Raw genomic sequence first — 14,284 nt, 5'->3', positions numbered from 1 at the left:
TATATGGCCTCGCTTGTAATGTAAATCAATGAGATCTTTATAACAGTACAGCAGATACTTGCATTTAATGCATATGAATGTCAGTTGTCACTTTATATCTCCCAATAATGTTTTTAAGAAATTATATTTAAATGCCTAGTTTTATGATCAAAACTCTGTAGTTTTAAAACATATAATGCAATGCAACGCAATTAAAATAAATAAAATAAATAAATACATTTTAAAAAATCATTCATTTTTTGAAAAGTGTTCATCTTGAAATATTACTGACCATTTAAAGTTATTCTTACATTTACTTTATGAAAATCAGTCAATTAAACAAATACAATTATACTAAAAGGCATTTTACCTGATAAAAAAGCATGCACTACCAATCAGACGACAGAAGGCATGTAGTAGACTGTGCGCGACAGGTTTGCAGCAAAGTTATGATCATGTTGATCATTTAGAGGCATATCAAATATGATACAGTAGGCTTTATAGGGTTAAAATGTGAATCCTCTTATATGCATAGACAAGAAAAGATGGCCAAAAAGTCCATTAAAATAAAGATTTCCTACCTTAACCTGCAGACTGGCTGAAGTGACTTTGTGTTCCAGTTCCTCGACCTGTTGCAGGACACCGATGTCCATGTCCATGGCCTGTTCTTCCACACACCAGCTCTGGACGGTGTCCTCAGAGACCTGATTCTCCTCCAGCTCAGAGACGTCGATTACAGTGACTAGACGGAGAGCACAAACTAAGAGCGCTGCACTCAAAGCATTTCAAACAGCCTTTAATGGACACAATGAGCATCACCAACCATCTCTGTTCCTGCTGCAGACCTGGCCGATGTAATCCATGTGTTTCTGCAGTTGTTTCTGGAGCTGTTTCTCTCGGATCCCTCGGGAATGGCATGCTTTCTCTATGGATCGTAACTCCTCAATGTCCGTCACCTTCCACCAGCCAGTCAACATCTCTACAACACAAAAATGCATTTACACAGGTTTACTAGGCCACATGCACATAAATATGAATGAAAAAACATAAATATACATATTTTTCATTTTTCAACGGCTTATGATTATTTCAATTAGAGTATCAAACAGTCATTATAATAAAAAAAGTAGATTTAAAATGTTTAAGAAATCTATTAATGTTAAAATACAAGTATAAAAATATCATATATTAATATAATAGTTGAAATGTATTTTTTTAATACTTTTATTTAGTAAAATGCATTAAAATGATCACGTGACAGTAAAGACATTTATAACATTACAAATACTTCTATCAGAATGCTGTTCTTTTTAACTTTCTTTTCATTAAAGAATGCATGAAAAAAATTATCACGTTTTCCATAAAAACAGTTTTCAACATTGATAATAAGAAATGTATCTTGAGCATCAAATCTGCATATTAGAATGATTTCTGAAGGATCATGTGACACTGAAGACTGGAGTAATGATGCTCAAAATTCAGCTTTGATCACAGGAATATATTACATTTTAAAATACATTACAATAGGAAACAGTTATTTAAATTGTAATAATATTTCAGAATAAGAGGCTTCTTTCAAAAACTATAAAATCTTACAGAGCCAAAAAATTTAAATGGTAGTGTAAAAAAAAAAAAAAGTTTTTATTATTCATTATTATTATTATTATTATTATTATTATTATTATTATTATTAATATATATATATATATATATATATATATATATATATATATATATATATATATATATATATATATATATATATATATATATATATATATATTTAATTATCAAATTAAAAAGATCAAATATTTTTTATTTTATTTATTATACACACTGTCTTTCATATATAATTTTTACTAAAATACTTTAATATATGAAAAATGGCACCTTTTGAACATCTAATGTAGATTTTTGAGTGATGACGTAAATGAACCTTCAACCAGAACTCTGTATCGATTCAGTCAGAGACTTTCAACTGATTCAAAAAAGTAAATCATACATGAATAAAATATAATAATAATAAAACTCTTAATAACACAGTCAAGATGTCGTCCCGGCCTCACCTTCAGGAATAGGTTGAGGTGATGGGTAATCCTGATTTCTAGCCACCTCGACAGCAGGTGAGGGTGTGGAGAGAGGTTTCTCCACTGGAGACTCAGGGGAATTGCTTTTACTGGTGCTCACACTGACGTTTGCATTGCCCTCTGAGAGTGGGGGAATCTGGGCCATGGAAATCCCAGAGAACGTCACATTTGGACTCAGATTTCCATTGGACCAATCATAGAAGGGCAGATCTATTATGGGCACGCCAGACTTCATCTGCAAACACAGAGGAGCTGTTATAGTCAAAGAACACAAGCACAAAAAGAGCAGAACAAACAGTTTTACAACCAGGGTTTCCCAAATGAGGGCTTCGCTAACCCCGGGAGCTTCATGAGGGAACTGCAGCTGGTTCGCAAAATTTACTGTTATTTCTACAGTAAATACATGTATAAGTACATGTACATGTAGTAACGTGTAATAAATAAATGTGGCTGCACAAATAATTGAGATAAAACTGAAAATGCAATTTAGCATAGTTCGATTATCAAATCAAAGGCTGTGATTTAAATATATAATATTAAGTATATAGTCTATAACTCCATCTCTGTATGTGCAGTGAGCTTAATGTGCATTTTGGGAGTTTGCAATGTGCGCTAGGATTACGTTATTCACATTAACGTAATTTCCAGCATTTATGTGGACAGAAGTTTACAACGTTTTACTGGGAATTTTTAGGATTTGAACATTTAAAAGGGAATTATGTATCATAAATATTAGTATCGTATTGTATAGCATTGACGTAAATATTAGTATTGTAACTTTCAGTGTAAAACAAAATCAAATTATCAAATTAAAATGATCAAATATAAAAAATAAAATATTTTACAGGACAATTGTCATTTACAACAGTAATCTATTTACATAATATATATATATAATAATAATAATAATAATAAGCAAAAAATAAAAGCTTTAGGATTTGAATGTTAGAGTTAATTAGTTTTATAGTTAAAACAATGTTGTTATTATTATTATTATTATTATTATTATTATTATAAGCCCTATATATGTGCAGCTCTATATATAAATAATTTAAAAATAAAACAAATCTAAATAAAACACTTACTAAAAAAATATAATTTTATCTTAATATTTTATCTAAATATTAACTTAAAATCTGTGAGTTTGGCTGACAAAGAAAAAGTTTGGGAATCCCTGGTCCTCGCGATCATACCCGCAGTGCTGCTAGTGACCAGTTATTGATTCCCGCAGTGCTGGACGGACAGGTGGCAAACGGGGATCGGGCTCTGCCATTGGACGTTTGTGGTGAGGAAGATGATGACGCTGAATGTGGACCTTCAGTCAGAGATGAGGCGTCACATGGAGAGCGTGGCAGAAGACTGAACCAATGAGCGTTCCTCTCGGTCAAGACCTTGTAGAGCTGGTCGTTACGGATCTGCTGCTGGGCATTAGTGAGGTAGGTGTTGTTGAGAACACAAGGGTGATCCGGATCAGGGATGCTGGTTAATGTATTCTGCTGTTTTGGACTGCCGTTTTGGCGACAAGAGACCTCGGAGGACATCTTGGCCACTTCCAACAGCTTGCTGAGCTTGGAGAAGGAGCCAGGTTTCTGTAGGAAGAGGTTAAGTGAATCTAGATCCTGCGGGAGTTCACGTTTCACCTCAGCGGAGCCGTATTTTCCATCAGGTTCCTCCGCCGGCTCCACTTTGACCTGGACGAGGTGAGCGTTCTTCAACCTCTCACGCTCTCTCTGCAACTCCACTGGACCTGAAGGAACACCAGACATCAGCAGCAGCAGTACATTTCTACAATGGAGAGTTCCAATAAAATAATATTTTAAAAAAATTTAATATTATTATTATTATTAATTAAATAATATTAACATTATTTATTTATTTTAAATTACAAAAAAAAAAAAACTGTTCTTCCCTCAAATTTTTTAAATATTTTTTTATAGTGCTTAAATATTGCTTATGTATTCCTTACATATTATAATATTGCTTATAAGAAACTTAAAAAGAACAGCATTATCTGAAATAGAAAGCTTTTGTAACATTATACACTACCATTCAAATGTTTGGGGTCAGCAAGATTTATTTTTTTGGAAAGAGATTAAAGAAATTAATAGTGATCAAACGTGACAGTAAAGGCATTTATACTTTTACAACAGCTTTTTGGATCAATGCTGTTCTTTTGAACTTTCTATTCATCAAAGAATCCTGAAAAATAAATTTCACACAACTGTTTTCAACATCTGCAAATCTGCATATTAGAATGATTTCTGAAGGATCATGTGACACTGAAGACTGGAGTAATGATGCTGAAAATTCAGCTTTGATCACAGGAATAAATTACATTTTACTATATATTCAAATAGAAAAGAGTTATTTAAATTGTAAATTTAATTTTACACCCATTTTAACTATTCCACCCATTTTCTGTCTTTTCCAAGGTGTTTCCTGTAACTTGTAACTGAGGGATCAGTCCTTTAGAAGATGCCTTAGTCTTCACATTATAATCTCATTCTGTCGTTCTCACCCTCTCCACTCTCCAGCGCCTCCACAAAGATCCCGCCACACTGCGGCAGAACCCAGAAGCGTCTTTTATAGCGGTCCTGGCCGAACATCACGGAGCGCAGGGAGTGAGAGGCCTCGAACAGCTTCCGGCGGATCTGAGTCTGTTGCTGTAAGAAATCAAGGTTAAAATTGTTAAGACAGGTGTATCCATTTCATTCAATTTTTTTTTCTCTCTTTACTGAAAATATTTGCTTTATATTTGCAAAGGTGCAAGTGAATCTGTCCTTTTAGCACATTTAGTATCCTACATTTCGGTAAAGCAAGTATAGGCATGTTATCCTCCTGGGACCCAGCTATTCATTTTTGTCCTCTGTAGAGGACATTTGTTTTTAATGAATTTAATGAGATTTTGCCTGTGGTGTGTTGCTTTCTTTTTCTTAATAACTTTGTTCTATATTTCCTTTTTGTTCTATATTTGCCATGCTTCATGAACATTTAAATTACATTTGTTACAGTGTCTCGTGTTAGGTGAAACAAATGGAACAGTGTCTCATGTGTTACATGGGTAACACTTTACAATAAGGTTCACTAGTTAACATTAGTAAATGTATTAACTGACATGAACTAACAATGAACAATACATTTGTTACTGTATTTATTAATCTTTGTTAACGTTAGTTAATAAAAATACAGCTGTTCATTGTTTGTTCATGTTAGTTCACAGTGCATTAACTAATGTTAACTATTACAACTTTTGATTTTAATAATGTATCAGTAAATGTTGAAATTAACATTAACAAAGATTAATAAATGCTGTAGAAGTGCAGTTCATTATCAGTTCATGTTAACTAATGTAGTTAACTAATGAACGTTATTGTAAAGTGTTACCGTTATGTGAAACATAACAAATGGAACAATGTGTTATGTGAAACAAATGGAACAAATGTAATAATGGGTTATGTGAAACAAAAAAACCAAACAAAAAAACAAACAAAAAAACAAATGGAATAATGTGTTGGGTGAAACAAATGGAACCATGTTATATGAAACAAATGGAACAAATGGAATAATGGGTGGGTGAAACAATTGTAGTAGACAACTGTCACATTCATCTGTTAATACAATGTAGGGAAAAAGCCCTGATAAACTTCAAGCAGTCGAAGAACGAACTGGTACGACGTCATTTCCAACAAAATCAGGCCAAAAAGAAGTTAATTTATGGAATTCGAAACAGCTTGCCAAAGCGACCTTTCCGCCTTCGAACTACCATTGGTCCATGGTGATGATGTAATAGGTACATGTGTCTCCTCATTTCTCTGCCCGTCGAGGTCAGATGTCCGCGAGTAAAAACATGAACACACTGGAAAGCTGCTTTATAGTAGAAATTGAGGTTGTAATTCCAATTGAAAGAGACACTGACAATGTTTAATATTGTAAAGCTGCTTGCTTTTAAGCAGTCTTGACTGGAGTGCCGAACTGCAGAGCTTGTACAAACATATCCACATCGCTATGATCAGATGCTTTCTTAACCGTTTTCTCACCATCGTCATTTTGGTTGTTTATTTTGTTATTAAGCGGAAAGCGCGCAGCACACATTTACATACTCGTCCAATCGCCGCTCTCAGCAGTGTGGGTGATGTCGGGATGTTTACTAACAGTATACCTCTGCTCATGCATTTCAAACATATTTCACATATGTGACCCTGGACTACAAAACCAGTCACATGGGTACATTTTTTGAAATTGAGATTTATACATCATATGAAAACTGAATAAATAAGCTTTCCATTGATGTAAGGTTTGTTAGTTATTTGGCCAAGATACAACTATTGAAAATCTGGGCCTGTATTCATAAAGATTCTAAGAATCCTCTCAGAAAACTCTTAATTTAGCTTAAAAACTTTTACATAGGAGTCTTAGCTTAAGAGCAATTCGAGACCGATCTGAGAGCAACTCTGAGCAAGGAAAAGACAAAAACTTTTATCCTAGTGAGGAGGCGGGGTTGACCCCGTTGCTATGTATGACACTATCTTTTGACGACTGTGATTGGCTGGTTGACCAAGGAAAAAAAGATTTATATTTATATTCTAAGCCTCCACTTTGAAATTACATGCGTAATTTTTCCTATTTGACCGTTCTCACACACACACACACACACACATTATATGTATGTATATACATCCTTTTTTTTATTTACCATGCTGTTAATTTCCTATAAGGTATTTGATTGGCTTAGAATTATAAAAATTGTTCCACTCTTTCCAATTACACTGATTACTGGCATGTCTATTTAAGTGGTGGTGGTTTGAATGTTGGTTTTAATGTATCAAACATGGAATTTTCCCAGTTCTCAAATATCGTAATGTAGTGATTACTTTCATTTCTGGCGCTATGGCATTTCTGCGCTGTGTTGGAGATATTAGCGTGTCTCTAAAAAGATCTGTCACAAACATGATCCCTGCACGATCTAATATATAGCTTCTTATTAACTCACTGTCATCCATTGTCTGCAACACATTTCTTCTCCTTCTTCGTCTTTCTGTCATTTTCTCCTCTGCTAAAGAAACTCTTAAGCCTCTTAAAAGTCCTCGTCCGTGCTCCTAACAATACCTTAAGACCTCTTTTAATGGTTAAGATGCTTTCTGAAATACTTTTTTCTTTACTAGGATTTTTTCTTCAATTTTAAGAGTAAACGCCCACATTTCTAAGAATTTTCTTAGAATTTTGTCACTAGGAGCTACTCTTTGCATTAAGATTCTTTATGAATACGGGCCCTGGAATCTGAGGGTGCAAAAAAATCGAAACATTGAGAAAATCTCCTTTAAAGTTGTTCATTTATGTTCACGATTGTGCAGCATTCACTCACAAAAATAAGTGCTTTATACATTTACGGTATGAAATTTACAAAATATGTTCATGGAACATGATCTTTACTTAATATCCTAATGATTTTTGGCATAAAAGAAAAATCGATAATTTTGACCCATACAATGTATTGTTGGCTATTGCCACAAATATACCCGTGCGACTCGAGACTGCTTTTGTGGTCCAGGGTCACATATTTTCCAATTTTTTCCCCCCTGAGCACAGAATGAAAGAACTTCGCAGTGAGTATCTCAGGGCATTAGGATCCTTTTGCTGATGCTCGTTTACCTTGCTGAGCTTCTCAATCTGTTTCTCCAGCTCCTCAATGCTTGTGGATTGATCACCTTCATCCTGCAAAAAGCAGCTCTTAATATATCATAACAAATCACCCAAACTGAGAGCAGACATGCTACTCAAGCATAGTACTAAAACAGTGGTTTCTGTTAATAGTAAAGAACAAAAACAAGAAGCTTTGTTTTAATTACAGCAGAAATACTGGAGGAAATATCTTAGCCTAAATGGGACAATGAGGATCCTTTGAGTCAAAAAGTTTTTTTGGGGTTTTTTTTTTCAATGGAAACATAGTATAACCTAAAACTACTGTGGAAATAAGGGTATTTACTCAAACTAAACTGAAAAAAATTACTCATTCTAAAGTTCTGACATCAATCAGATTTACATTAGATAAAAGCATCTGCTAAATGCATAAATGTTAAAGTGACTTACATTGCATTCAAGCTATACAATTACTCAATTCATGCATTTGATCTACAGGTAAATAAGACAGATCATTATACATGACTTTCACACAATGATACATTCAGAGTCACGGTCTACCTCATCTTCACACGCCTCGGCTTTCTTCTCTTTCTTCCCACCAAAATCATCTTCGTCTTCATCCTCCTCTCCATGTTCATCGCTGTCATCATCTTCCTCATCATCATCATCACTCTCCCCTCCTTTGCGCTTGCGTTTACGGCTGTTCACAGGCGTACCAGCGGCTTGACCCTCCTCTCCTCCAACACTGCTTTCTCGCTTTCCCGTCCTCTTAGCGTAGATGCTCCTCAGTCTGTGCAACAACGGCCAAAATAAAGCATGCATTGCAATCGAACCGAAACATAATGATCACATTATAACTAGGTTTGCATTTCCAGAACACAGAAAAGGTATATCACTGAAATTTCAGGAAAGTGTAGGTTTTTATTCTGTATAAATAAAAGAATTTCATTCTGTTTTTATGAATAAAAATCTTAAAAAATGGGAACTGTATATTATGGACCACATGAAGACTAGTGTGCACTATGTGTGATCCATGATAGCGATCCATAGTGTGTGTTTTACATTATCAGAGGAAGGAAATACGTGTGTTTATGTGATGGGCGTAAACCAGTGTCTTACTTTCGCAGGTTCCCCTCAATCACCCATTTGTCTCGACGCAGGTTGGTCATGTTGTCAATGTTTTTGTCAATCTCACTGTGACAAAGAAAATAAATTGTATGCGTTAAACACAACATAATTATAAGCACCTACAGAGTCTGACCAAAATCTTACACTGTAATTTTATATCACAGCAATAGTAGTATATCATGATATATAGGGAATTAAAAAAAAAAGGTTGATATTCTAATAACCATTTTTTTACTGTATTTTCCAGTAAACCATAATGTGACCCTGGACCACAAAACCAGTCACACGGGTCAATTTTATGAAATTGAGATTGATACATCATCTGAAAGCTGAATAAATAAGCTTTCCACTGATGTATGGTTTGTTAGGATATGACAATATTTGGCCGAGATACAACTATTAGAAGATCTGGAATCTGAGGGTGCAAAAAAAATGAAATTTGAATGTGCTGCATTCACTCACAATTTTTTTATATACATTTACGGTGGGAAATGTACAAAATATCTTCATGGAACATGATCTTTACTTAATATCCTAATGATTTTTTGACATAAAAGAAAAATCGATAATTTTCGATAGTAATCCATACAATGTATTGTTGGCTATTGCCACAAATATACCCGTGCGACATGTGACTGGTTTTGTGATCCAGGGTCACATAAATAATGTGTATAAAAATCCTTAAACCAAGACACATTTACTGGGAAGCAAAATTACATAAAATAATAAAACAACAAAATAACATTTGCAACAATAACGATATTGGAAGTCCAACAATGTCCATTGATCAACCGTTTGATGGCGGGCCAAAGCAGCCAGTAGGTGCGCATTATGCAAATATTTAACATGGTGATGTAGCCAAGTCACAGAGATGCGTTTCAGGCAAGTGTTTTCTGAACAGATCCACTCTATTTGGGCTGAACATGCACAAATAACCATATTAAACATTAAGGGAAAGTTAAAGTTCTTTCGAATTCTAAATTTCATGTTGAATTCAAAGTGTTACTTGCCAATTCGTGCAATAATTTGCAAAAAAATATTAGCAATTTATGAGGAAAAATTGTTTCTACACCAATCAGTTTTACACTTCAGTTCTACCATAAGCATGCAGAGCTAATGCTAGCGCACCTGACCACAGTCTTGCTGCAGGACAGCTCATTGACCAGGAAGGCCAGTATAGTGGCTTTCTGAGAGGGTGTGTGGGCCTGGAAAGCTTTGGTCTTCAAGCTCTCGGCCAGCGATGCTAGCTCAGTCTGACCACAGTGAGCTTCCATAAAGATCTGTAGCACCTCAGAAACATTGTGCCGGTTCAAGCCGATGTTAGTCACATGGTCTCCCAGAGCCGTCTTAGCCTGAAATGTTCAAAACACCCAAACAAAAGAACAAAGTGATACAATGAGGAATTTGGTGTGACAAAGGCCGCGAGATAGTGTTGAAAGGGAACTGAATTATCATGGTAATTGAAAGGCACGGTTAAGTCGGTTAATTTAGGAGTTTCTTAGGCGGAGCAAAAGGCTTTTTCTGAAGACTGTGAACGCATGTGAGATTAGCACAGGAAATCTGCTGAGGGGCTGAACTGAATTCTTGCTCTTTATTGGAGACATTGCGCTTGAAGCCACAAAGAAAACCATGCTTAAAGAAGAGCAGCAGGAACTGATTGTGAGTGAGGAATACAAGAGAACCAGACAGAATCTACAGACTTTAACATACATGTAAACTTGAGGAGATTTTGAGGAGTATTGTTATTTAATATAATTGCTAATCTAATAATTTAATGCTAATCTAATGGCTATTTGTTCCAAGTGTAAGGTACAGTAAATGGTTCTCCATTTGTCTTTGACGTGGAAATTTATATTTACGTAATAAAGATATTTAATAAACTATCATGCAATTATGGAGCTTAAGTGATGTAAACATTTAACTTAATAACTAAGTAACTAACTAAAATTAAATTTCAGGCCATTTTCCATCAATTACTGCTTTGCTTTTTTAAAAGTAAGTAAGTAAATATATTAGGGTTGTCAAAATTAACGTGTTTACGCACGCAATTTATTTGATTTGTTTGCATTAGTGTCGTCAATAATATAATTGCATATAATAATGTCAGAGAGAGAGAGAGAGAGAGAGAGAGAGAGAGAGAGAGAGAGAGAGAGAGAGAGAGAGAGAGAGAGAGAGACAACCACAGGGACGTAACAAACGCATTAAAAATGTTTAACGTAATTAACGAGGCATCCTTTTTTCTGTCATCCTTTGGCTATCATTATATTATTACATTATATGATCACGCTCTTATACAAATGCTTTTAAACCATTCAAGCGCAACAAGACACAAAAGAGAATGTAGTGCAGTAATGGTGTGCATCTGTGAATCTGTCTGTGTGACACACACACACACACACACACACACGACTTATGCGCACAGAAAGCCACTTTAGACAGCACTTGAACAGACAAAAACACACAAAATTATGCCAAAATGTCTGTTAAATTAAGTCTTAAATGAATGTAAAGAGTTGTGAGAAAATGTGTCAGATCCACGTCATGTGTGTCAGGTCTTAAAGTGACAGCAGCCTAATAAACCTGCTACTGTCTGTCATTAAGGATAATCAAAGAACAAAAGAAAAAGAGAAAATCACTCACTGCTCTTGACTGAATACATTACACTAATTTAGAGATAAAATGTAAAATTATTGCAATATAAAAATATATTAATCGCGATTAATTGCAGAAAAATCTGTGATTAATTAGTAATTTTTTTTAATTGATTGACTATTTATTTGATTGACTATTTTAAATATATATATATTTACCCCTTTGCATAAAAGGTAAATAAAAATAACAAATACATAAAACAAATACATAAATAATTAAATAAAAATTAATTTGTGTTGCTCATGATCTCAAAAATCTTTTGATATGAAGGCTTAAAAGCTTGAAATTACACAACAATTGTGCAGCAAACATGCAAACTCATTCAATACCCAGTGATCAGAGCTGGAATCAAGACAAATCCAAGCACACAGTATAGCAGCTCTCCTCTCACCCTGTGTCCTGCAGGGAGTCCTGGGTCACACACAGCAGCAGACAGCATGCGCACCAGCAGGTCTTGGATGAAGCCCATGCTGTCACCCACATTCAGCAGCCCTGCCTGCAGCACACCGAGCGACGGCACGTCAGCGCTGAGGTCAAACCCCAGGACCTTTCCAAAACAGCGCAGGAACTGCATCACCATTAGACAGTCTGAGAAACATCCTCCCGGCAACACCAGACCGGCGATCCGTGACAGCGCTGGCAGAGGCTGAACATGGACAAAATTATAAAGCACTTATAATTCATCTCAAGACTCATCTTTTTTCCCTTGCTTTTGAAGCATAGCTTTATGAATCTGTTTTGATTGTATGCCTTGTTCTGGGTGGCTGCTAGGACCTTTCTATGTGGTTTATACGTCACTAGGTGAATGCTATTTGATTGTCAACTACAGGAAAAGTAATCTGATTACTTAAAGGGTAACTCTCGCCAAAATGCAACCTAGGGTCTCTTTGTTAATCTACCCGAGGCAAACTTTCATGTAAAAGCATAATTAGAAAGGAAACGCCACTTTTAAGTTTGACTTTGACTTGACTTTTAAAGTTTGACTGTATTTTCATTTTCGGTCAAATTGCCTTTTGAATGGGAGTGCTTGGGGCACGACTATGATAGCATCAAAATCGCTATTTTTAAAACACTAAGAAGGCTCGACACAACATGAAACTGTGCTGGAAGTATCACCAGAGGCTCTACACATGAACTCCAGCATTGAGAACATTGTTTGTGAACACAGAGTTTACTAAAAAGAAAGATTTTGATCAACTCACTCACTGTCTCTGTGTCCGCCGCTGTGCCCGCATTTCAACAGTCAAAAATAGTCGATCTCTGAATGCAACGTAACAGGGAGGAGAGTAAAGATGGAAAGCTCCTAAAGCTTAGTTCCATATAAATTCACGGATAATTTGTTGTTTTGTCGTCAGTGAAAATCAATATTGACCTTGTATTTGAAAAAGGATCCTTATATATGAAGCAATACTAAAATTCAGAGTCAGTTCATTCGCATTCGGAGATCGACTAGTTTTGACTGTCAAAATGCCGGCGGACACAGAGACGGTGAGTTGATCAAAATCTGTCTTTTTAGTAAACTCTGTGTACACAAACACTGTTCTCAATGCTCGAGTTCATGTGTCGAGCCTCTGGTGATACTGAGAGCACAGTTTCATGTTGTGTCGAGCCTTCTTAGTGTTTTAAAAATAGCGATTTTTGATGCGATCATAGTAGTGCCACATTCAAAAGGCAATTTGACTGAAAACGAAAATACGGTCAAACTTAAAAGTGGCGTTTCCATTCTAATTATGCTTTTACACGAAAGTTCGCCTCAGGGAGATTAACAAAAGACCCTAGGTTGCATTTTGGCGAGAGTTACGCTTTAAAGTTTAATGACACAAATAATACAGAAATCTTAACATTTAAATTTGCTTGTGCAAAAAAAAAAAAAAAAGGATTTTCTGTGTGATTCACCTTCAGGTCCGACAGACACATGTCTTCGGTGGGTTTGTTCAGCTCTTTGGCCATTTCCAGCTCAAGCCGCCTGATCTCCAGTTTGCGCTCCTTGTTCAATCGTTTCTCATCTCGTTTCTCCTGTTTCAGTCGCTCCTTCTCCTGCAGAAACATGTTTGAAGAGATAACAAACCTTGTGTGCCATCATGGAGACTGATTGATAATTATAATAGTCTATGTGATTGAGTGGAAAGATGATGAGAGGAGAAAAGAGACATTGAAAGAGAGATGATGAGATGGAGCATAAGAGGAAATAGTGAGTAATGGGAGACAAATAGATGGAGAATGGAAAGGAGGGGTAAAAGAGAATGATGAACTGATAAAAGGAGCTGTATAACACACCTCAGCTTTCTTCCGGGCCTCCACCGCCTTCATCAACATCACATGCTGCCGATGTCTCTCCCGCTCCTACAACAAACACTGAGACATTAGAGAAAGAACGAACAAACGAAAGACCAAACAAAACTACATAGGAAAGAGGGAAAGAACAAACAAAAAATGTAAACAAAATAACCAAAATGATAAATTACAAAAACAGACAGACAAAAAAAAAATCATCAACAAGATGGAAGAAACAAGTAAAACTATGAAAGAAAAAAAAGTAAGTTAACAAAACAAACAAGAAATAAAAAGGTAGAAAAAATAAAAACAAAAGAATGAAAGAACAATGAATGAATGAACAAGAAAATAAAAGCATGAAAGCACAAAAGAAAGAACAAACAAACAAAATTCAATAATGGAACAGCAAAAGATCTAAAGAAAACAACATATCAGAAAAAAGAAATGAGAAAAAAAAAGAAAAAAAAAGAAAGAACAAAAGAAAGAAATAACGACCGAAAGAAAGAACAAACAAAAGAAAGAAA

At 35.3% G+C, this 14,284-nt stretch overlaps 1 protein-coding gene across 14 annotated transcripts in view; it reads right to left on the bottom strand.

Annotated features, from left to right (window-relative positions):
* The window catches only part of baz2bb (bromodomain adjacent to zinc finger domain, 2Bb), a 90,701-nt gene that overhangs the window by 8,285 nt on the left and 68,132 nt on the right, over positions 1–14,284 (bottom strand). For all 14 annotated transcript variants that reach the window (XM_084122372.1, XM_084122369.1, XM_084122370.1 and 11 more), the window contains 12 exons: positions 13,764–13,829; positions 13,383–13,523; positions 11,878–12,132; positions 9,963–10,186; positions 8,826–8,900; positions 8,265–8,496; positions 7,716–7,778; positions 4,585–4,729; positions 3,260–3,813; positions 2,046–2,301; positions 803–958; positions 561–721 (listed from right to left, as the gene is read on the bottom strand). In XM_084122372.1, the coding sequence (XP_083978498.1) occupies positions 561–721; positions 803–958; positions 2,046–2,301; positions 3,260–3,813; positions 4,585–4,729; positions 7,716–7,778; positions 8,265–8,496; positions 8,826–8,900; positions 9,963–10,186; positions 11,878–12,132; positions 13,383–13,523; positions 13,764–13,829 (2,328 nt within the window). The remainder of the gene's footprint in view (positions 1–560; positions 722–802; positions 959–2,045; positions 2,302–3,259; positions 3,814–4,584; positions 4,730–7,715; positions 7,779–8,264; positions 8,497–8,825; positions 8,901–9,962; positions 10,187–11,877; positions 12,133–13,382; positions 13,524–13,763; positions 13,830–14,284) is intronic.

The sequence above is a fragment of the Abramis brama genome (genome assembly GCF_963993115.1).
Source record: "Abramis brama genome assembly, chromosome: 8".
Lineage (NCBI taxonomy): Eukaryota > Metazoa > Chordata > Actinopteri > Cypriniformes > Leuciscidae > Abramis > Abramis brama.
The sequence above is the reverse complement of the archived record's forward strand: the minus strand, read 5'-3'. Positions and strand labels throughout refer to the sequence as shown.